The sequence below is a fragment of the Ammospiza caudacuta genome, chromosome 1, assembly GCF_027887145.1.
Source record: "Ammospiza caudacuta isolate bAmmCau1 chromosome 1, bAmmCau1.pri, whole genome shotgun sequence".
NCBI lineage: Eukaryota > Metazoa > Chordata > Aves > Passeriformes > Passerellidae > Ammospiza > Ammospiza caudacuta.
The window spans coordinates 11,403,974-11,429,476 of record NC_080593.1 but is presented as its reverse complement, the minus strand read 5'-3'; the positions used below and the strand labels follow the sequence as shown (position 1 = coordinate 11,429,476).

General features: G+C 43.0%; 1 protein-coding gene across 2 annotated transcripts in view; it reads left to right on the top strand.

Moving 5' to 3' along the window:
* The window catches only part of ADARB2 (adenosine deaminase RNA specific B2 (inactive)), a 305,116-nt gene that overhangs the window by 268,050 nt on the left and 11,563 nt on the right, over positions 1-25,503 (top strand). For both annotated transcript variants that reach the window (XM_058808746.1, XM_058808753.1), the window contains exons 6-7: positions 1,883-2,034; positions 18,019-18,187. In XM_058808746.1, the coding sequence (XP_058664729.1) occupies positions 1,883-2,034; positions 18,019-18,187 (321 nt within the window). The remainder of the gene's footprint in view (positions 1-1,882; positions 2,035-18,018; positions 18,188-25,503) is intronic.

Here is a 25,503-nt window from a genome sequence, read left to right as displayed (position 1 = left end):
TGCCCTCCAGCCCTGCCAACTATTTTTAGAGCAGCTGTCTATCATCCAACCTGGCAGCCACACTGGCCACAGACCCTTGTTGGTGCTCATGAAGAGGTAAGAGAGCAAGGTTAATCAGTGGAAAACAATGACCAGTGAAAACAGGATAGAAGCTGAAATCCTGAAATCCAGCCCAAAGCATAACTGCTCCAACCCTACATAGCAACTGTCTCCAAGTACTGTAAGCTGCCCCCCACACACACTCTGGTGAGATTTAATGTAATAATAGCAGGCATTTGGACTGCACAGCTTTGTATTCTCCCAGCTGATTTTGCAGTGAATTATTTAGAGCTACCTGCAATTTCTCTAAAGTCCAAGCAGGAGGACTTGCAGTGATTTTATTATTTCAGAGGCTTGTATCAGGGTGATAATATAATTAGTGCAGTTGGGAAGTTCCACCACAGCCAGCAGAAAATGAAGGAGCAGCATGTGGCAGCCCCAGCTCGGCAGCCAGTGTGACTCCCTGTCCCTGACAGGCGAGCTAATGTGCCTGTAAATTCCTCCTGACAGCAAACGCATCCTGGCATCAAGAAATGACAAAACACCCAAACCACGGAAGAGTGACAGCCAAACAGCTTCAATAGCACAGAGGCTGCTCTGGGAGAAAACAGGCAGAGGCAGCTTGGATGAAAGCCAAGGACTCGCTCAAAGGCTGAGTAAAAAGCACTCCTGTTTGCACTATCAGGAGGCAGAGAGACAGGCAGAAATCACCTTGGTTAATGGGCTGTCCTGTAGTGAATTAAACGGGTGGGATTCTGCCTTATTAACAGCATCCCAGGAAAATCATTACCTGCAAGTGCTGTTCTGTTCAGAGATACTCCTCCAAAAAGACCCTGGAGTTTTTGAGGGAAGGACCAGGCCATCAGAGGGAGTCTCGCCCTAATTTCACCAATCACATTTTCACCTTCAAAATTATAATCGTGACCATCGCCCAAACACACATGTTAGAGGCAGCTGTCTGTCAGAGAAATCACCCATATCTTCCCAAATGTAACTCCTGGGAGGAGCTGCACAGCAGCAGAGCCTTAATGCTGTGCTGTTGCTGCAAACGGCAGCACTGGGAGGGTTTGGCCTCCCAGGCAGCTGTTGCTGATGGAATATGTGCACTGCATCCCCATCTAGCTGCTGAACCACTGCAAAGATAAAAGCTTCATCTCAATAAGTATCTTCTCAACTCGGCTGAGAAAAGTCTGTAAAACTTTTGTCCACCCTTCTTAAGATGGCTTCTGATTTCCAAAAATGCCAAGTGTCCAAGAGGCCCCTGCTGGCATAGGTGGAGCATTTGTAGGTGACTCTGGTAGAATGGGGGAGAAGAGGAACACCTGGGGAGCAGGGAGGGGTGGCAGTGCTCGTAAAATTTGGGTGCTTTGTTAGAGGCCCTTTTCAGTGGAGCATATGAACACACATCTCAGTTGTGGTGATTGATGTTAATGGGATTCAAACTTGTGCCTAGGCACTGTGATCAGCAGAGCTGATGTGTTCACATGAGAGCCCAAGAGAACTCATTTTTTCATGCACCAGAACCACTTTAAAATCAGCCTGTTTATGCATCCGTGCATGTAAGGAAGGAGAGTTACCCTTCAAAAATCCACATTTTATCATTAGAACATATCTTAGGTAAGCAAGCTAAAAGCCCTTTGGCAGCTTTGACCTCCTTCACACATTTCTTCACCTGCAGAAGCTCATTGTTTATCTTTTGCTGTCACTAGGCAAAATATATGATGCCGGGTGCTAATAAAAACAAACAAACAAGCAGAGGGAGAAAAGGAGAGAGAGAGAGAGCACAGAAATGTTTCTGATTTGGCATGTAACAAATGACCTGGAACCTCTTTTGTGATCATAGCAAACGGCGAGAGGACTGGGAGCGATCAATCTTCGTGCGGTTAAAAGAGGGAGGCTTCAGGCTGCGGGAGAACATCCTGTTCCACCTGTACGTCAGCACCTCGCCCTGTGGAGACGCGCGCCTTAACTCCCCCTACGAAATCACAACTGACTGTAAGAGAAAAACCTTCCCTCTCCTTTTCCTCCTTTCTGTGCCTTCTGTCTTTTTTTTTCCTTGTTTTTGTTTTTGTTTTTTTTTTTTTTTTAAGATCCTTCTTGCTCTCTGTCTTTACTGGCAGAAAGGGTTTCACTTGAGAGCAAAAACACTACAGGCTTTAGAGAATGTCTGTCTGTCTGTCTGTCTGTCTGTGCAACTGGTACTCTGTCCTGTGTGCTGGGGGAAGGTGTGCAGGGAAAATCAGAGCTGGGCAAGGCAGTGCTGCACACCTGGGGTTCTGCGGCTCTGCTGGGGAATACATCCCTGCATTTCCTGCTCTTACCCAAAACGACATCAAAAAATCATTGCCTTCTCCACTTCAAGCCACCTAGGACTAATAATAGTTATAATCGGACTAAAGCTCCCCGAACTAGCCTTCCTTCGCATCTCAACCCACGCATTCTTCAAAGCTGTGCTCTTCCTATGCTCAGGCTCCATCATTCACAGCCTAAATGGCAAACAAGATATCAAAAAAATAGGTGGACTCCAAAAAATACTACCCACAACCACTGCATGCCTTACCATTGGCAACCTCACCCTAATAGGAACACCATTTCTAAAAGTAAATAAGTGTTTTAGAAAGCATTCCCATGATCAAAAAGATCCTTGAAGCCACAGCATGGACCAGAGGATCAGGGCTCTAACTGGAGATGCATATACTCTTCTCAGGGCTCACAACCCATACATATAGGGGTTGAAGGGTTGCATTTTCACAGGCTGCAGCAGCTGAGTCTGAAGTAGAGCACTGATATGATACAATAGATGATACAGCACATCTGTAGTGTTGATTGTTCACCAGACTCTCTCCAAATATCACCTGCACTTGCAGCAAATAATGGCAAGACCCTTATGCAAGAGATCCTTCCAAAGCCATCCCGCCTATGCCAAATATACTGCATGGGCACTGCATGGCAGGTGGGTTTGTTGGAGTCCACCAGCTCAGCCTTAGAGTCTCTGGAACCATACCTATGGCATTCAAGCAAACACATGATTTTCCAGGGATTTCTTCTCTAGAGGTGATCCTGAAAATGAGATTAACAAATCAGGTTCTTGAGCCAGGGTGTGCCACCAACAGGCCTGCAGAGCTTGTTGTCCATTATGACAAATCCCATCTCCACCATGACCCAGCCCACTCACCTCCTCACTCCCCAGACATGCCTGTCCCTGTCCCTCCCCTGTCAGGTCCTTGTTTCTTTCCCCCTGCACCAGCTTAGTCCCTACCTATCCACATGGAATGCCCCCAGCCAGGGACAGGGGACCCCAGAGATCTGTGGCTGGTTATCACATGCCTGTCACCCCATGATCCAATGCACAAGGCACTCTCTTATCTCTGCCCAACTACTGCTCCTCATACCTGTGTTTTACAGTGCTGCAAAGCCCATAGTGCTGGCTGCCAAATGTGCACATAATGAGAAATGGTCCTTGCCTTGACTACCCTGAATGTGAGGCAGGCAAGACAAAAGAATGGATGGAGGAGGAAGCACAGACATGGAAATGTAACATTAATCACCCAAGGTCACACAACGACATCACTTCCTCACAGGCAAATCCATCAGATGGTAGTTTCACTCCTTTGTGATTTCTTATTTGTATAAGTTATTTATCAATGATTAGATATTATTCTGCCCAGACTAGAATTTTTTTCACGTGTGAAACAGCAGCTTGCTGGGGCAACAAAACAGAATGCACCTATTCAGGAAGGAAATGTGGTCCTTGCCTGCCATGATTTCTTCATTGTGTCAGCAGGGTTTATAAAATGAACAAAAGCAAGTAAATGCTTAAAACTCCTACTCAAATCAACCAATTCCTGATGAGTTAACAAAATGAAAAGACATAGCATCATCTTAAATCAAAATTAAAAAGGGAATGCTTATGAATATCAGAAAACAATAGTGAACTTTGGCCTCTCACTGTATAGCTGTATCAAGAGATATTTTAAAAGGCTTTATGTTTGGTTAAAGGCACTCATGTTTTCCAGAAGGCAGGTTTCCTGGGGCACCCCTTAGCTGCCATCACAATTGGAAGCACCAAAATCTGTAATTATTTTTTAAATGTGGTTTGTTGTCAAGAGCAACCAGAGGCTGTCCAGGCTGGATTCTGCTCTTGTTGGCATGAGGAAGTCAGTGCTTTGGGCAGCTGACAGCCCTGCTGCCTGATTATATGCAGCTGAACCCAGCCCTGGAGGTGAACCCTGCTTGGCTCATGGATTCCTTCACAGACCAGATAAATCTCCCAGCTAATGAGGGAATGCTTCTGTCGATAACAAGATACACAAGGAGCTGTGTTTAAAAATATATAATCACACAGTACATGACACAGACAGTAAATTTGTAGATAATAATGAAAATAATTTTCCTGTTGGCTATTACACCAATTATTTTCCCAAGCAGAAGCTGAGGCAGAAAGGTCTGTGTGGTTTAGCCAAGGTTACACAGTGATTCAGTAGCAGTACCATGAAGAGATGCTACACCTGGCTCATAATTCACTCCTTTAAACAGATCCCTCTACCTTTGTCCTGTGCTCTTAAAACAATTTAGCACTGTATAGAAAGCCAAGTTGCCAAAAGCTGTCCTTCAGAGAGATAAGCATTTCCTCTCAGCTCACATAATCCCAGAGACATCTGGGAAGATAAGTATTTTATAATGTTTATCATTCACATCTTCCCTTTCTTCTTTTTTTTTTTTTCCTAAAGAAATAACCTTTCTTTCATCCTGTAATGACAAGAAACTCCAGATGAATGTTGTTTAATTTCTTAAACAACAAAGAGACCTCTCCTAGAGCTAGCACAAGCCATCAAACATTACTGATTATTCTCTAAAGATGCATTAACATTTAAAAACGTTGCCTCACCATGTGGTTCCTGGTTTTGAGAAGGAATATGATAAGCCTTTATCAATATAGGGACTGAGTAAAATCCACTTCTCAAATCTCCTTCCAAAAATTTCCTATTATCCACCGTGTCTTTCCAGCACCCTCAGGGAGGCCTCGCATTTCCTTCTTATGAGCTTTGTTCTGGTAAGGGAAGACGTAAGCTGGCATGCTTTTGAAACCCAGTTTACTTCTTAGTGGATAGAGCAGATAGTGGATACCAAGTTTGTGGCATGTGTAAAAGTCTGAGAGTTGCAATGCAGAGGAGAGGTGCAGGCAGCACACACCCATGCCAGCCTCATGCAGGAAAGTGAGATTAGGGACAAGGAGATAAAATCATACTTTAATTTGAAGAAATGGCCTTCTTGAGTCAGAGGTAAGCTGAGTTGTTTGTTGATAACATCCTTAGGCAGCTCTAAAAGAGAGACTAAATCAGTTGGAGCAGGCTACTTTGAGCAGGGAGGGGTTTCTAACTCTTTTTTGGTGCCTGTAGGTTGGGAAGTTGGATGGATTTACAGGAAATGAAGTCAGAGCTTTGGAAGAAGGTACAGACTGAGAGAGCAGGGGAGGAGGCTGGGGGGAAAGAGGCCAGAGCAGCTGAGAGCAGCACAGGAGACCAGCCACGGTCAGTGGTGCTGCAGGAATATGAGACTGGGAAATGCCACAGGGGTTTCAGGTGCTTTTTATGGGTTTGTCCTGGTTCATTCTCTCCAGTCTCCTTCTCAAGACCCTTTCCATCATTTTTCAAGGTCAGCCTCAAGGTTGTAGCACAGGTCTATGACAAAAAGGCAGCTTGTTCCTGGTGTCCTCACAACTCTCATTGCTCCTTCACACACGCAGCTTCTTCCCCTCCATCAGTTCAGTGCTGCAGGTCAGGGAGCCTGGGACATCTCCCTTTCTGGTGCCTTCTCCCTTCATGTGCATCTCAGCCAGGTGTGCCTGCATTTCTGAGCTCTCCCAAGGACAGTCCCACAGCATCAGTCACCAGGGGTTCCTGAGGGGCCTAAGGGAGCTGCTGTTTCCATTATGGCACACACACTCCTGCTTGTGAGGTGGAGCCCTGGGGGCAGCTCACCCTGTGGTATTTGTTGCATATTTTGCACTTTCTCCTAAATCTAGGGCAAACCACAGAATAATCAAGCCCTTGATTTGCTACAGCACCATCCTAGCTAATTTAGTGCTTCTTGACTCATTGGCTCTTTTCCTTTTTTTTAAGTCTCTTGAAAAGCAAAATGAATTGCTTGAAAATTTGAGCTAAAAAAAATCCTCTACTTTCCCCACTCCTCCTTCCCTGGCAGTATTTTACCTCATTGTCCATCTTTTTTCTACAGATGTGCTCTCTCTTTTTCACTACATGGATCACCAAAGAGACAAACAGAATCTGCCCCAGGGCTTGTCTCAGTTCTTCTCCCCTGGGCTGCTTTTCTATCTCTTGCTAACATGCTGTATTGCCTTGTGCCATTGACTCCCTGATAGCCCAGCTCCTGTTTTATCCCACACTTCCTTTAGGTCTGAAACACACCATTGCATCTGCTCCACATGGGGTTTTTCTCCTGCTTGTCTATTAACCTACAGCTGTGCTGAAGCTCTCATGCACACACATTTGGCAGAACTCTCATCTAAGCAGGGCCCGTTTGTGACCACGTGAGCCACATCATTGCCTTGGTAGGTGATGTGATGAGGAGAAGATGTGCACTGCAGTTTTCAGGGAGTTGGGGAATTGAAGAGTACCCAGGAAGACACATTTGTGCTCCCTACTCAAGTGTGCTTTCACTGGGCAGACCTGTGCTTTCCCTGCTTGTGATTCTGGCTGCTGCATTTTGCATTCCATTCTCAGAAAAACATTCTCTGTTCACCCCAGATCCAGGGCTGCTGTGAAGGGTGCCCTGCTCACAGCAGTAACTCAGCATTCCCTGTTCAGATGGGGCTGACCCAGGTTCTGTCATCCCAAACCAGACCCCTGAAAGTCATATCCTGAGCAGACTGGCTGGAGAAGGCCAGATTCACACAGAGACCCTCTAAGGAGTCTGATCATCTCCTAAAACTGTTTGAGAGCCTCAGCCCCAGAAGTCAATATTCAGTGTCCTTCAGAGAGTTAGAGGATGGAAATACAATGAGAATGCTTATGGCGGTAACTGGGCTAGAACCACTCCCCAAACCATTGGGTTTGGTGAACATTTCTGGATGTGCAAGGGGAAGAAATCTCTGCCTTCCTTTTGCCAATCCCATGTTTAGTTAAATGAACAAATTCTGTTCTTGTAAATAGATGGTAAAAGGGGAAAGCACTTCAAGAAGAACAATCTAAGTAACTCAGTGATCTGAAAAGAAATTAGACATCTGGAACTACAAGAAAATTCAGGTTCTAACAAAGGGATAAACTTTCCCATTACAAAAATTGCAGATAACCATAGGTCATCCCCTGGACTTGGGCACTATTTTTTGTTTCCATTACACAAGTGCTCCCAGATATCACATCTGTCTGTCACAGCTGTTGGCCTGATGCAGCTTGAGAAACCATCTTGGAAATTCCTAGCTATTTGGTGCATGGAGCAGCTTCCTCCAAGGCTGTGAAGTTGATTTTATGCTGATGAATGGCCCATCTGTGGAACCGGGATGAAGGTGCTTTGTTTTCCTATTTTTCATATGACTGAGCAGAACAATACCTTGGGGGATCTCAGAAAAAAATTATCATAGAGAACCATGCCCAGAAGTAACAGGAAACTAAAAAAATGCACACACCACTGTAGGCTGTAGTGCTGAATACTGCCTCAGGAGAAATAATCCCAGCACTGGATGAATTATTGTGGTCAGCCCAGATTGCTTTGTCATATAAAGGATGCTGCAGAAATTGCAGATACAGCAAGAGGCTCTTGCATTACTTCACAGGCTAGGGAATTAGCATTCAAGAAGGTGGAAGGAAATTATCCTTTCCCTTCATTAAGACTGGACTGGGTCTTATCCAAAAGGTTTGGGTTCAGGTGTGAGCACAGCACCCTTTGTCAGGCTCCTTTGAGGTCACATTCCATGGAAGCAATGGCCCCTCCTGCTTGTGCCACTGACCCAGCCTCAATTTACCAAAGTAAACAGAGGAAATGGAGCTACTTTCTACAGCTGACTGGAGGCTGGGCTGCCAAGGAGCTCGTGTCCCTGCTCAGGACTATTAGCAGGCACTAGGTTTGTATGAAATTGCCCTGTTTTCTATCTTGATCTTCCCAGGATGCTGAAATGCTGTTTCAGTGTGACTGCTTTCACTCAAGTCAGCTTGGCAGGGACAGCATGGCCACAGGACAGTTCCCTCTGGTTAATTCTCTCCTTCACTGAAACACCTCACCCATGGCTGGAGCAGAGGTGGAGTGTGCTCCTGCTCAGGATGGGCAGGATGACAGCAGAGCCCAGCCCAGCTGGGGTGGTCCTGTGTCCCCACAAGTCCTGCAGGGCTGATTTAGCTCAGGGCTTTTCAGGTGTGAAGTGATGCTGTGTGTAGACAGTTCTAAGATTTCTTTCCAGCATCTAAAATAAATCCATGCTGGCACTGTGGGGGAGCTTTCTTCTTCTGGGGAAGGTGGGCAAAGGGATTTCAGGAGAAGAAAGTGTGGCTGAGAGGAATCAGTGGGACCCTGGGACAGGATGGCGAAGTTTGAGGGAGAGTGGGTCTGTGATGTTCAGCTGTGAGGGGGAAGTGGGCGAGAGACAGCAACATAAAGCCTGTGAGGGTGGGGAAACTCAGGATGAGTGAAGCCCCTCTGCTTCTTCCAATGCTCAGCACCCACACAGGACCTGCAGGCACTGGCTGGAGCCATCTCCCGGGCTGCAAGAAGCTTTTCCTCCCCCAGCCTCTCCTACTCACTCTCTGCTCATCCAAGGCTGCCGGGGAGGAAAATAATGGAAAAGGGTGGAAAGACTCCTGTCAAGGGTACCAGAATGGAGACAGTGACTGGCCCAAGCCCTTTTCTGTGAACCCTTAGCCCTCCTGAAGCTACCTGAGGAAAAAGCTGCAGCAGCAGCAGCTGGATCTTGGTGTTCAGATGAGCCCATTGCTGAGACAGAGCAGCAGTGCCAGAGGGGCTGCAAATACATGGGTCACATGTTCTGGAAATCCCATCTATTTGGTAACCCAAAGGAGAGGTCTGATGCCTTACATGACCTGTCATGCTAAACCTTTTGCCAATCCCAAAGGTCAGTTCCAGCCCCTAAACCTGCCAGAGAAACCAGTGGTGTCCAGGCTTAGGAGAGCTGTGAAAGCACTCATGGTTTTATTGTTGGTATTTTCATGCTGGAGCTAAGGATGCACCTTGGAAAGAGGCTTTCATTTCACTATACTGAAGTCCTGAAGCTTTCAGTACAATTAATCAAGCTGTACAAGTTAATCAGCATGTACAAGTTTGCTGTTCCTTTATATTCCATTATTAATCTCCACCAGGCTGGGTAGTTAGGTTCTTAGTGGGGTTTTGCTAAAGCTGACTGGTGAATAACAGCTTCACTTCATGGACAGATTTTAGGTCTCAAAGAACTGGCTGGCTGGAAAAAAAACCCTCAAAACCTTTCAGGCAAAACTTAAAAGAAAATAATTGTGTGAAACTGGGATCACATCTTATATTTTTTGTATCTTCTGGTCATGAGTAACAAGGGGTAGGAAAACCCTATTTCATTTCCTCCCATGCCCAGTTCAGGGTAGGCTTTTTCATTCAAGGCCACTTAGAATCAAATAAAAACTTGAATCTGTGTCTCTCAACTCCTGGATCAGTGAATTCCCTCTCAGCTGAGCTAGACAGCTCCCTTTTTTAACTCTCTGTTTTAAAACTTTGTCAGAACTGACACATCATGAGAAAACTGTGCCTTTGACAATGCATTGAAAATGTCCCAATTCCTTCTCCTTGTGATATTCTTGGCTGCTTTTGCTTATTTGAGTTTTGTTGTTTCAGGGGGAGTTTAAAGTAGAAAATAAGATTTTTAGAAGTATATGTCAGTGCAGTGTGTGTCTATCCAGGAAAAGAGACAGAATATGCTGAAAACTATGGATTGCTCAGAGCCAGCATTGGACACAGCTTTGAAAAGCTTTCATGTAAAGCAAAATGTGTTTGTTAAGATTCAGGAAAACAGGTTTCCAGCTATAATCAGATTCTAATTTTAACAGAATGCTGGAATAGCCACAGGGCATTGCACTGTATTTATTGATTCTGCTTTGTTATGGCTTTTGCTGCTTTGTAAAACACTGCATTTGGATGCAATGTTCAGATGTGATAAAAAGGCTACATTAATCAGCAAAAGACCATGCCTGAGAAGTTTTCAGAACAGCAGTAGAAAATTCCATCAAGAAAAGCTCCTTGTCCCCAGATTTGTCCAGCCCAAGGAATGATGGTGTCTTCAAAGCCCTCTGCAGCAGGAAAAAGAGAACACATGCTCCTGGACATCCCCCCATTCCACCCCAACATCCCATAGCCAACCATAGATAGGCACCTAAGTGAGGCACAGATTTTTGAGTGGAAAATATCAAACCATAGTCAGGAAAAATCTCTGTGGGTGAAAATTACACCCACTCAGGTCTAAATTAGTCTAATTTGCCCTTCCACTGAGTGGGAATTACAGATAAAACTCATAAGTTGAGTTTTAGAAAGCTTATGAGACAGCTCCAGGTCCAGTTAGGATCTTTGTGGGACTTCTGGAAGTCCTCAGACTAGTGGGAGTTTCTTAGAGTAAGGAGAGAAATCTGAAGAGTTCTGTGTGAGTAGCAAACAATTAAATTCTTACCATGATCCTGCAAGCTGCCTTCTCTAGCCAGACTGGGGCAAATCACCTCACTCTGGTAATTTCTATTTCTGTACCTGTAAAATTGGAATAAAAGGGATCCAGCAATCACAGCTCTGAGAAAGGGTAGTTAGTGCTGAGAGAAGAATACTAAAATGGAAAACATTGTATGTTCTGTGCACTGCTGTAAAATTATTCAGAGTAATTTAACAACTTTAGTCCACAGATTTTTTGAGGCTGACAGGAACCACTTTCTGGTGATCAAGAATTAATTTCTTCATCCAAAGACCAGGCTCCAGACAAGGCTCCAGACAAGACTCCAGAGCTCCAGAAGCTGAATTAGAATATATCTGGTGGTGCATCAGGAATCACAGCCTCTCTAGAATTATACCAACCACAGTGTGGTTGAAAATCTGTCACCATATTGACAGATTGCTCTTGTTTCTGTCTCATGGGGTTCATTTTCTGTTTACATATTTTGCTGACTTCTCCCACAACATTTTCCTTAAATCATCCTTGAAGATTTCAGTTTCCAAACTGCAACAGAATCCCAGAGCCATATGAATAACAGCATGTTTTGTTGATAAAAGAAAGAGGGTTATGATGAATAACACATTCTCTTTATGTTTGTGTAAACTTCTTGATTAAAACATGGCAGGAGAGAGAATTGTCACCAAATAGGCAATTCTAGTGATGTTGATATATTTTTCACATAAAGTATATTTAAAAGATAAAGCCTAGCCTTAAGAGAAAACATTTCTCATTAACAAAAAAGTGAAAGATCCAATGATGCACAGCTTAGGACATGGGTGAATAGCTGCTTCCCCCTGATCTCACTCTGCACTGGCTTTGATCAGCTGCTGAGCTGGGCACAAGCAGCATCTCTGCCCACTGCCAAACCTGAGCTGTGCCTTGCTGGAGACCCTCTCTGTGGCCCTCTCTGCCTGGTGGAGGCTTCAGAGGCAGAACTCCTCCTCAGAGAATTCCCAGCCCTTTGCCAGATCTCGAGACTTTGCTCTGTGGGAGCAGCTGCACTTTCAAAGCCGTGGCGGGACGTGTCTGATTTTAGACAAGAGGAGCAATTAGTAATTAAAAATAATAATCTTGAAGTGTTTGAGTTGTATTTTCCTTTATTGCCACATGCACAGAATCTTAATCCCTCTGATAAATCTTGTACTTTCGGCTTCAACATGCTAATGCTTTCCTACTCTAGAGCAGGCTGGAGTCCACAGCCTGGGTTTGTAGGTGGCACAAAGAATTTCCCTGACACCTGACCCAGTGCTGCTCATTCCTCCTTGCCTGGAACAGTCATTTATAACTCTCAGAGGAAGCTCTGCATGACTTTGCTGCCAGCAAATTGTTTTAAAGTGAATTTTAACTAGTTACTCACATTTTGATCCCAGGCATTTCTCAAAGACAGACATTAGAGAAAACTTGTTTGTAGGCTTTGAGCTATTTCTCTCAGATATTTTTTTTCCTCTCAGGGTATTAAAGACTGCTGAGAGTCCAGGCTTACTTAGAAGTTAGTCTGATGGTGAAATGGATTTCATGTATTAGAGTGTCATAGTCTGCTCTAGCATAGTTCAATGAAGGTATTTTGGCACCTCTCCCTAGGATGAGCTTTCAATAAATTTCATATTAACGTACAAAAATAATAAAAACTCATTGTAAAAGAGTTATGTTATCTGAACAGATGAATTTTTTCCCTCAATAATCATATATGGAGGCATTTTGATGGACCAAAATGAAAAGTATTCATTAAAACATTCACTGATAAACTTTAATATGCTGAAAAACCATTCTTATACCCTTCCTACAGTTACTGTCTCTAACATTACAATTCAATCAAAAAATAATAAATTAATAGCTACTTAAAGCAGATAAAGAAAAATAATTCAGTCATTTCCTTCCTGTTCTTGAGGATTCAAACTTCAAGTTTTCTCTTCACTGCTTCTTCTGGATTAAATGCCACATATTGATAATCTATGGATAGGCAAACTGACTTTGCTATCACACCTTGTCAGTACATCACTAGAAATAATTGGCAGATGAAAAATTGTGGAAGAAGTAGAAAGAGTGAAAATTGCTATTTGAAGGTTACTGAAAAGAAGGGAGCATCATTTATCAGGTCATGGATTCTGTCAGGTTAGGGACCACAGTCCAAAGACAGTATTTCAGCCAAGAAAGAGGCAGGGAGAAGGGAAAAGGTAAAGAAGTTCAATCTCCAATGTTAATTTAAGTTCCAAAAACTACAGGTCTCGCAGGTAAAATTACCATATAAATTACATATTTATATTTTTATTTGTATATAGGGCTTAATGGTACTGTCCATACCATAGATCTGAACTGAAATCTGATACAACATGCTGGGTGCCACATGGCTCTGGGAGCAAGCAAATCTCTCCTAGGACTCCCTTCAGATGCAATATCCCTCATGGTCTATATTTAAAAGTCATATCTCAACTTTTAGATTAATCTCAACATGCTTTTATCCTGTTTAACCTGTACAGGACAGGGTCTCTTGTGTTCCCTTCTGGGAATGATACATCCCCGAAGTCACTGCAGGGCAGCTCTGTTGACCATTCTTTTCACAAATTCAGACTTATTTCAGAATAGTCCTAAAGTTTCTTGTTTTCCAAAGCTGGCCCATGGCATTTCAGCCTGGCTCTGTGTGGGTCACCAAAGCCCAGTGCAGCAGGGATTTATCTGACCCGCCACTCTGCCCAGAGCAGACACAGCCAAAGTGCTCACTGTGCTGTGATTCTCACTTCAACACTTCCAGAAATAGTAATGCTGTACATTTAGTCAGGATCTGGTTGAGGAAAGTGCATCTCTAATAACCATCAAAATACAAAGGCAGTCAAATGTTAACACTCTTCTTTCCACCCCTTTGTCTCCCACTGCTCTAAGGAAGCTTTGTAAACCATGCTGAGGGGGGGAGAGTCCAGCACTGAAAATGCAAGACAGGCTCTTCTATTTCTTTTCTGAAGAAAGAGCAGCCTCCACTGAAGCAGGAAAACAGAAAATGAACCTCTGAGGCAGTCATGCAAAATTTCAGACAGATCCTTACTCGTGTGATTCTGTTTAATCACCGTCCATTTCCTCTTCACTCTGTAACTAAATAATAAATATGGACTAGCTTTTCTCATTACTATATGAGCTAGAACTGGTCCTGGAGCAAATATGGAAATAAGGGGTTAGGCTTGAAATCAGAGCATTTCACTGATTTTAAATACGAGGCACCTGTCTGTGTACATTTCTAATCCAATAATTAATCCAGGACCTTTTTATCTTAGGAACTCTCAGGAGTAATTTCCACATCTGAGTGGAGCACACATCATAAATCCACTCCAAATGATTTTTTAGTTTGTCCTTTCCAATTCTGGTTTGAATTGACATTTTGTTCTGGTTGAAGTGGCATCCACAGACGCCTTCTCCCCTGCAATTAGCTGAGATTAAGCAGTTGGAGAACCAGCACAGGGAAGATCAGAAATGCTTAAAGTTACTGATGTTTTGATCATACTTAACAGCAGAACAGCAGTAGCCTGTAGTTGGTGACTTTTAGATGCATGAATAAATATATTTCTGTGACTGCATTAAAATGATCTGTAGCAGGCTGAGCCAGCAAGTGGACCATGATTTTACTGCTAACAAGCAGCTTAGAGCTGGAGTCTGTCTGCAGCTTCAGTGCAAAACTCACAGATCCTCATCTCTTCCTTTGGCTATATCTTCCTGTGCTGCTTAATGGCATGCTAAAAAAGAACTCAGTGTGTTCCAGTTGCAGATTTTGATTTATTTAACCATTGGCAATCTGAAAGCATTCAGAGCTTTGGGTTATTAGTATTTTATATAAATGCCACAGATGAACCTTTGGAGCATGTGTTCCAACCACCCCAGCAATGTGAGCAGCCTGAGACAGGCAGCACAGCTTGAGGTTTGAGTCACACCCTATTCATTGAATTTAATAGCAGTTGAGCAGCTAAAACCCCTTATCAGAGCAGTGGGAGTGTGTCCTGGGGTGAGTGTACCCTGGCCACAAATCCTGAATCCTATCAGCCAGCACCGGCTGCTCGCTGCAGCCTGGGCAGGGCGCAGGGACAGGGAGCAGAGCTGGACACGTGGCTGAGCCAATATGAGCGCTCAGAAACTGAGACTATCAGTGCACTTGCACACCTCAAGTGCTTCTTAGAAACTTTATTGTTCAGTTTCTGGCACTTGCAGTCCAGGGTTGAGATGCTGTGAGAACAACCAGCTGTAGAGTGCTTTGGCCTTTGTACTTCCTGCAGTCTTGGGAAGATAGATAGACCAATGACAAATTAAATATACAGACCCCCCCCAAACTCACAGAAGTCTTTCATATCCCTCTCCTCAAAATTTTTTGGCCTATATTTTAAATTCCCCAGCTGCTCAACAGCTGTTTGAAATCCTGCTGCTGTTCTTCCCCCTGAGCTCACTCTTTATCTCTGTCAGCATATTGTGGGAACCTTTGCCCCTCACTGAGGTAACATTTATGTACTGAAATCAAAGCCACACAAATGATGGGCTGCTCATCTTATCCTGCAGTCACTAAAATTCCCTGGCAGTTACATGTGTCTTTGCATGTATGGGAAGCGGAGGTGTATCAACACACTGAATTGCTTGAATAAGAGAGTAATCTAGGAGATCAAGGCACCCACAGGGGAGGCTCAGAGCAGGAGCTGAGAAAGGGAGGAGAATCTACAGAGATGGGAAATAAGTGTAACAAGAAAAAATATTTTCTTAAAATTTGGAGAAAGAAACAGTAAAAAACATTTTGTCTTGAGGGATTTCCAGTAGGTGGACTCCTGTGGCAAATCTTTCCTGGAAGGATAGCATCTGTTTTTCATAAATAGTTGTTAAGCAGTACCTTTAAATGAATTTGCATAAGAAGGAAGCATCATTATCTTCATTATACTTGTGGGAAAGCTTAGGAAAAGAGAACTGGTTTGCTTAAAGTTACTCTTTCCACCAGCTGAAACAGCAATAGCCTCTTGAGTCACTCTTCACTGCTTCCTTGGCAGAGATCTTGGTCTGCTGTGCCATCAGTTCTCAGTATGTGCAGACAAAGGCAAAGTGGTTTTAGCAGACATTTCTCACTGTTGTTCAGCTAGATCTGTTTGCTAAGTAGAAGTGATCACTTTCTACTTTTGTTGTCCTATCTTTCCCACGACTCTGCGGTTTAATTATGAAAAATGCTGCTCACCACTGTTTCATGTTTTTAAAAATGTTTCCTCACAGAGTCCTAGGAAAAATATGGGCGAGTTCCCAGATGGCTAACACAGTCCAAAGGGCATCCTCTGGATGACACTGCACTTAGCATCCCAGACAAGAGTGATGTGCAAGGGATCAGCACACATGGTCATGGAAAATCTTTCCTGACAGTGTTGGCACAACCAGAAAATTTGAGAACAGAGGGATCTGAGACATTTCTGCTCTTTTCACATTTCCACATTTTTGCTTATTAGATTTTTTTATTTCCCTATTGGCTGTTCCCAGTTTCTCCCACAACTCAAGTTTGAAAAGCCACAATAGTCCAAGTCTGATGATTACTGCAGTGTCTTAATTTGTGAGGTGCTGACAACTGGGCGCAGGGACCCTCCCCATCCCCTGCTGCTGGGATGAGGTGGCTGCTGATGGGGATGGCAGTGCAACAGCCACTCTTCCTCAAACTCAGATGCTGTAGCAGCATTACTGTAATAGTATTTGCAACAATATTTTGTATATGATGGAGATTGAGTTTGGATGGAAATTGGTTTTGGTCATGGCCAAGCAATCCATTTGATACCTGTCCCAGCCTGCTGCTGACACACATGCACCCATCTTAAATTCTAAAAAAACAGGAATGAAGAGAAGAGGCAATGATTGCTGAGGGCCCTGCCTGCTGGAGGGTCACAGCTGACTTTGCTGCGCTATGTGTGTTTGCTGCCTCTGCTAATCCCAATAGGCTGAAGCAATTTATTATTCCTCTCCCTTTTTTGCAAACCACCCAGTGGCAGCAGCCACTCAATCCATTGCTGCCACCAGCACTGGGGACCGTGCACAGAGGCAGCTGCTCACAGCCAGAGGTGCCACCAGCCCCACAGCCTCTGGTGCACTGGTGTCAGTGGCAGAAACACTCAGCCCCACAGCCCACTGAGCACTGAGGAGCATCACCTTCACAAGTAGAAGCCTTCTGGTCCACATGAGGAGCTGGCATGGAAAAAATGCAGGACAGTTGGCAATGTGAGCAAAAGCTTCATGTCTGTAAATGAAGCATTCCTTTTTCCTTGAATGCAGAGGCCATCATGTACTGCCATCCATTATTTTCCTTTGGGCTAGAGGGAAACTGTGGAAGGTCTGCTTCAGGGAGAGGGTGACCCCCAGTGAAACCCTCTGAGGGTGAGGCAGTGAGCAGACCCTGAGGATTTTCTTGCTGCTCCTTCTTGTCCTTTTACAGCCAAAATACCCAGGGGTAATGTAGCAGTGTAAGAGTGTAAGAGTGATTTTGATAATGAGCTTCAGTTTTCCTCTTTTCATAATAATGAAGGTGAAGTTCTTTTGAAATGTCATTATCTCCTGTATTTACTGCATATCTGCAGGACTCAGTTCATCATGGTCCAGGACAAGCGACTTAGCTGCTTGCCCTGTGCTACCCCAGGGGCCTCTGCCTTGCACTGAAATATGTAATATTACAGAAGTGATAAAAGATCCTGGTACAACACAAGGCAGGAAAGTACCTCACTTCGGGGAGACTGTAGGAATTTCAGCCAGTAATGAAAAACTAGCAAATTTTGATTTGCCTTTGACCCAGAGTATAAACCTTTAGCTTTTCAGAAGTTTTCAGTGAAATTTTATGGTAGCAAATCAAAAACTCACTTCTGAAATTATTCAGGAAATGTCACTGAATATCACAGTAAAGTATTGGACTGGTCTGCATCATGCAGCTGAGTCTTTGATGATACTTACTGAACTAATATTTTTCAAATATTCATCCATCACAACTCAATTCTAAAATGAGAAATTGTACAGGTTCTTAAAAAGACAGAGAACCTTTCTTCTTTTTAAATATATAAGGGAAATAGAAGGGGAGCATGAGCTCAGTGTGTGCTTTGTGTAAGCTGTGATGGATGCAAAAAGAAAAGCATGCTAGACGCTCCTTCCTTTCTGCACTGTGCTGCTTTCTTGGGCTGTTATCTCACCTAATTTTGCATCCGATTTTTAAAGGACCTTCAAAGGTGGTTTTGTAAATGCAAGCTATGGCATCAACACAGCCTCTCAAGTCCTTTCAAACAACACTCAATTCCTGCCATTCTTGTGTTTGTTTTGCCCAGTGAACAGCAGCAAGCACATAGTGAGGAAATACCGCGGGCACCTGCGGACGAAGATCGAGTCTGGCGAAGGGACCATTCCCGTGCGGTGCCACAACGCAGCGCAGACATGGGATGGGGTCCTGCTGGGGGAGCAGCTCATCACCATGTCCTGCACTGACAAAATCGCCAGGTACGTGATGGACACACAGGGAAAAAGTCTTTGATTGTGGAAGCTCAGTGCCACAGAGGATTATGGTGCCCAGTGGGAAGCAGCCAGCAGGTGCTGACCAGCCCTGTAGGAACAAAGCTCTCCTTTGTATGCAAAAGCAGAATATTTAAATAGGAGGGAATGTAAATAGGATGAGTTCCCAAATTCTTTGTGGGTCATTAGATGCTTATTACAGTGTGACAAAAAAATAAACTGCCTTTGCAGGGTTTTTTGCCAATAGAATTTCACTGTGCAAATAAAATACATCCACTTTGCTGTTCTTGGATCATTTACCCCAAAACTTGCAAACCAACTTTCTTACAGATAAACTTAGCTCATCTGCACCAAATTGAATAAAAAGCACTAAAAGCCACCAGGGATATTTCTACTATTTTGAAAGTCATTGAAGAGCTCTCATGTCACAACCCCCTCTGTGCATTTCTGCTATGCAAAGTATATTTATGTAGAATAATTTCCATGTAATAAATATTTCATAATTATTCCCTGGTGACAAATAAAATGCAAACACATTCACCATTCTCAGTTTAGGGTGATAACTAATAGCAAGTGATGGGTAACACAATCTAAAATCAAAATGTGTGTGCTTGGCTGCACAGCTATTGCATTATTAGTACATATCTATACATCTATGCATATTTATCTTCATAATTTATACATATGTATATATAATGTACATTATATATAGATACAGTTCTACATATAAAACAAATCACATTGCAGCTATAAAAACTATATATGCTATGATCAAATTCTCTGCTAGACTATCCTGCCTAAGAACTCAGTTAAATTACATCAGTCAAAAATTTGGCCCAGTTATTAAAGGCCAACATAGACATAATCTTTCCCAAAAAAATAGAAATTTTGTTTAATCCAAATGCATAAATTCTGCTTTTAGCTTTAACTGGATGACCTACCAAAGCTAAATTAGTCTAATTAGCAAAGCTTGCCATTTTGTCACAAAAATGTAGAAGTGAACCAGCAAATGGAAATTCTACCAGACTCACAAAATCCACCCTCTGGTAAGAGTAATCATCACAACTGTTGTTCTTTCATGAAGGATAAAGAGCAACTTCTGCTGTAATGTTTTCATTTACTCATAAGGAGATAACAGAAAATCCAAACTGTATTCAGTGGATCTCCTCCACTGTGTGTAGATGCAGTTGAGTTTTCCATATTCAGACTCATATGGAATCAAAAAACTGAACAATTTTAAGTTCAAGGATAGAAATATCAACTTTGCACATTCTATTACATTTCCTGTTGATAGGGATGTTGACAGTAATGCAGTCTCAGGAGTTGGGTTTTCTCCAAGCACATCTGCTGAGCACTGAGTGAATCCTTTCTTTGTTGACACACATCTAAGCAACACTGAAGTCTTTGAAGGAAAAAAGAATCTGCCACAAAGTTTTTCCAAGATAAAAAAAAATTGCAGCTCTCATAATTTACAATATATCTCAATATTGTAAGAAAAACTGCACTTTTTATTATTTATTTTCAATGTAATTCAAATGAGCTTGGGATTTTTATATGTTAAAAAAAACAGCAACCATTTGTGCTTTCAACAGCATATGTTGCAGTTAAAAAAGAGGCTGAGAAAATCTGCATTATACTTCATCCCAAATTTCAGTTTACCAAATTAAATGCCATCTACAATAATTTTTAATCATTATTATCCTCATGTGTCAGGAGGAGAAATCAAAGGTTTCTTCACCTGTCCTTTGTTTCAGTACTTGTAGGACTGTCTTCTGCCTTCTCCTCTGGTTACAGAGAGCAGAGGCAGGAAAGGAGTTCAGTGGAAAAGCAGATTTCTCTATGAGAGCCTTTCCTGCCCCTGCCCTACTGGAGAGATCAGTGTGTGGTGCCCATACATCATTTCAAACTGCAAGTATTTGCCCTACCACATAGGCAGCTGACTCTTTAAATGTCTGCAGGATGCAGGACTCTGGTTCCACGTTATCTGAGCTTGTCTCGCAGTGAGAAGAAAAGAGATCTCTGAAGCTGAAATTCGTGTTTGTATAAGCAAGATTTGACAAAAAAATCTCGCCTGTATGCTTTGGATTTTATTGCTTGTAAAAGTCCCTCAGGAGCACTGTGCTATTAGAGAATGTTTCCTCTTGAGAATCTAGCCAGTAGCTGCTAAAATATACATCATTTTGCATTATTTGCAAAGGGCATTGCTATCAGAATATCAAAGACCCAAGAATGCACAGAGTTACTGAGAAAAGCGAATAATATTCTATAAATCATGTATCTAACAATTTATGTTCTTTCTTGCTTATAGGAAAGCTATAAGCAAAGAGTAGTTTAATCAGATTTATTTGTTATTCAAAGACATTTAGCCATTTTTATTACTATCACCACAAGTTTGAGAGAATTTGATGCTTGGTATACATTATTTGGGCTCTGTGGTTTTGTTGAGATCTCAGGATAAACACCCTGGTATCATACCTGTTCCCCCACTGAATTAAAGCACAAGCTCTATGGTATGAATAGTCATTTTATTTGGCTCGGGCAGGGAACTGTGAGGTGAAATTCTGCAACTTGGATATAAAGAAAGTCACCCTAGATCTTGGTTATTCCTTCTGGCTTTAAAACCTATGCATTTATATGTGTAAATTTAAAGTTCGGGTTCTGTGAGTCCCCAAATAAACCACCCTGAGAGTGTCAGCTTTTACACACATGACTCCTGTGAGCCTCACAATGCAGCTGGAATCACTTCAGTCTCTCAGTGCCATAGGATTTAGGATTAAACCACATTTTTTAGCCCACAGTTCATTAATTACACTGACACCTTTTGACCTTCATTCTCCTCTGTAATGTACATTTTATACATTTACAAAAAAGCAGCAATAACATGGGAAAAATAATTTCGAAAATAATCATCTGTTTTGGGAAAAAAAATTATGTCATTTAATGTTTTCTTGATGCTAATCATAACCTATATTAAAACCTTTATGTCGACAGAGACATTGCAGCCCTGAGAGAATTTCAGCTTTTTGTGACAGCAAAATTCATACAATGGGCCAAATTAAACGTCTTTTCATCTCCCTGTCTCACACTAAGGCTGGATGCAGGACTAGCTCATACCTTGCTTATTACAAGGTCAGTGCAAGGTTAATGCTGCTGCTAATGGAAGTCTCTGCAGTGGCTGTTCGGGAGCAGACAAATGTTTGAAGCAAAATTGTTATATGCACACACATGCACACACAGGCATGCACACACACACAAACACACACATTTTTAGGGAAAGAAACAAGGATATCCCTACAGCTCAGCTCTTCCTTGAGGCTCTAAACACACTAACCAAAACTTAGGGAGGCTCAGCCATACATTCTGTGTCAGACCCTCAGAAATGGTCAGGACTGGCACTGGTACTCAGCTGACATGTGCCAGCTGCAGGGGTGGGATTAGCAGCACCCCCTTGGTGTCCCTGAGGGACACTGGCTCTCTGTGTCCCCTCAGTGACATGGTCTCCAGGTGCACAAAGCCAGCCCAGCACTGAGCATCTCCTCCCTGCTGGCTTCCCTCAGCACACAGTGTGTATGTCTGTGCCAGATTTGCAGGTAGCAGCCCACATGGCTGCATATATAAAATCAGCATTTCCAAATGTCTCTACTTCTTATTCCTACAGCAGAAGAAATATGAAAGTCTGGCCAAAATAGCAAAGATTTATGCACTCCTCTTTAGTCCATCACCCCTCTGGACAGACTTATAAGAGAAATTCAGTCTGTCACAGAGGAGAGAACCACCTTCCCTGTGACACACTTTGTCCTCTGACTCATGGAAACACTGCCTGAGCTTCAGGCCAGTCTCTTTCACCATGGCTCATCCTCTAGGCTCACCATAACTCAGATTTAGCAGTACATACTCCTCCCTTCTATATAAAGTTTCCTGTTCCATGCTCTGAGCTCATCAAGTTTATTTATCTCATCACCAGCACCTGGGTTCCTTCTTCTTCCATGCAGAAAACTAGAGAAATCACTTCCCCCAGTGCCAACCCTTCTGAAACAGTAGGGTGCTCTGCCCTGTGCAGCTGCACAGAGAGGTTTGGTGCTTGCCATTGCCAGTGGTTGGCAGAGCATGGCAGTGGTTTGGTTTGGCAGAGCATGGCCGGGGTTTGGCAGAGCATGGCATGGTTTGGCAGCGTGTGGCAGTGGTTTGGTTTGGCAGAGCATAACAGTGGTTTGGCAGAGCATGGCAGAGGAGCTGGGAGCACAGGGAGGAGAGCACCACAGCTCCCCAGAGCTCAGCAGACCCGTGGTGTGAGCCGGTGTTCCCAGATCCTGGGTCACCACCTCACCTTGATGTGTCCAGGCCATTTTAGGTTCTTGGTGCAAGCATTCAACACTAGGGTTCATTCCAAAAATCAGTTCTTATCTGGGTGTCCCAGGAGAGAGTTCTGCACTGCATTACTCTTCTCCAAACTGTCTTCCTTGACCAACCTCAGCCAGGGGACTGGACACCTCACACTCTGGCCAGGGCAGAGCACATTGTGGCTCACTAGATGTTGAGTTTATGTAGTTATTTGGAGAGATGCCAGCCTTCTGTGCAGCAATTTTGCATCTAAACACACAAAGATTGTATAAACTTATTCATAAATGGATGAGCAGTGGCACTTTCCTCTTTCAGAGTCCCCTTGCAGGATCCAGGCTGAGAAATGTACTTTGCATTGTGCAGGATTTGCAGGGAGCAATCCTCATAAACACTGTCTTTAAACAGCACATAAAAGCCAGAATTCAGTGTTTGTTTTATAAGCTCTGGCCTTAAAATTGTTTTCTTAGTACCGCTTCTCAAAAGGTCACCTTTAAAAGACTGTGTATTTTCTTGCCACCAGGCTAATGGTCATCTACTTCCTCAAACTTCACCAAAAAAAGTGACATTTAGCTCAGAAGTAAAAAAAGACCTTGAGTATCTAAATTACCTCACCTACAAAACAACACAAACAGAAACAATGGACCTCCAAACTTTGCACTGCATCATGAGCACTCTACCCATGTCCTGTGGCTAAGATTTGTGGATTATTTGGGCCCCACAAGCTAGAGAATAGGAAGAAATCTTTATTGAGAATATGATCAGAGTACTGCAAGGTAGTGTAGCCTTAAGGCACCTTTTCAGGATTTATCAGTGGGAGTCTGAAGTAGCATTTTAGAGGATGAGTTGAGCACATTAAGCTGTATTTAAATGTAGCATATAAATATGCAGGACTAAAAGTCAGTGTTAGAAATTGGCATTCTTAGATCTATTTTAGTGTTAGCCTGTCGACCAGAGCCATTGTTAACAGAAGGCTGAGCCTGACAAGGTAACTCTTAAGAAAAGCTACTTCAAAGGCTACATATTAATGCAAATGAAAATCAATTAACACAGCTAGATCTTCAATTAGAGATGATTTGTGCAGACGGTTTGTAATTCTCTCTCTTAACCCCTTTCTGTGTGACTGAGAGTTCAATTTCATTCTTTCACCACAAGGTATGTTCCAGAAAACATGTATAAACCACCCACTGTTAAAATACAGATCAAAAACTAATGCACTAGTTCCAGTTTTCAAACCAATAATAGCTAAATGGTCATATAAATAGGAGCACCACAGGTGTCCTTCTGAGCACATGCCACCCTGAATAACAATTTATGTTGTGTGAAGCATAGCTGGAAATATTGGTAATAGAAACTGTGGTACAGGAGGTTAACAACACACTGAGTGGATAAGACTTAAAGCTCTTAATAAAAAAACAAAGTCTTTTACAAAAAGCCTTATCAAAATAAGATTTGAAATTCCTCAGCAATGCTTTTTAAGGGGCAAGATTTCCAAAGGTCCCAAGGAGACACTTCAGTCTCTGAGCATCCCTGGCAGGTGGGTGCAGTTCCCTGAGATGTTTTGATGCACCAGGTGAATTTCTCCACACCCCAGTTACAAAGGGGTTCAAGTGTTGGGTTTCAGGTCTAACCATGTCCAAATCAATGTTAGAAACACCAGCAGAGGGGCTCCAGCTGTCACTGCACATCTCAGCAATGGGCAGGGAGCCTTGTACTGACCTGAGCAAAGCTGCAGCCCCCTGCAACCCCCTGGGTTTGCCTCCAAACCCTTTCCTCAGTGTTTTCATCATCCCTTTTTCTCTTGCTCCAAGGGAGAGGCCATAGACAATTCATGTGCTGAGGTGATGCTCCAGCACGTGGAGGCTGTGGTGAGGCTGTGATGTGGGGACGCATTTCCCTGCACACCTCGCTGTGTCCTGAGCTCTCAGGAGCCTGGGAACCGGGGGGCTCTGCAGGGGGGTCACGCCCTGCCCTCTGCTTGTCCAGGGCTGGGAGAGCACAGCATTTCATCAAAGAAAGGCTGCCTGCTCTGGGATGCCTCCCAGCTTGTCACTGGCATTTCTGTGATTGACAAACAGGCAAAAATATATTTGTTTAAGGATTATCTATATTGAAAACTGGACGCAGGATTTTGTCTTTGTAAACAGTGCAGTAATATCTGCTGTTTGAACAAAAGGAAGGGTATACTTCCCTTCTATTTAAAGCTACAAAAGCTCCCATATTTGAGTGAAAAGGGGAGACATTCTGTTTTGTTTATCCTGTCTGCTGAAGATTTGGGGATTTTTAAATAAGATCTGTGACTAAGGGAGCATTAGGTTGATTTTCACTTTATTGGAAGGGTTATTACAGAGCACATAGCATATGAGTTATTAGAGAGATGTGTGTCCTTGAAAACAGCACTTAAAATCTTGTACAATTAGGAAAATTCAGAATGATCCAGCATATTTCCTCATAGCAAGAAAAGTCACTTTGATATATTGAGAAGCCAAAATGTAACACTGCATTGCATTGAATAATAATTGTATTTTGAAAAGCCACATTTGAAGAGAGCTCTTTGTTACAGATGGGAACACAGCTACTTTCATGGACCTAAATTAGGCTACAGAGAAAGAGCTCCTTCAAAATTAACACCCTTATTGATAGTTTCACTGTTGCTCAGATGGATCTTTCCCTACCATCTACCTACAAATAATTTCATAGATGTTCATATATCAAAGGATCAAGTCAGTACATTAGCCATGTGTGTTGGTCAAGGGATGAATAATGCACAGGATAAAAGACCTTCCCCCAAATATTTGTCAGTAAAATCTAATGTTTCTGCACAATACTGCACTGGCAGCCCTCCAAGGCACCCTTTTCATCCACAGAGCAGCACCAGCATGAGGAACTGAAAATTTTCCCCAACATTAAAGTGTTTTTCCTGGGCTCTGAAGAACAGCAGCAGAGCAAGGGTCTGATTTTGGCCA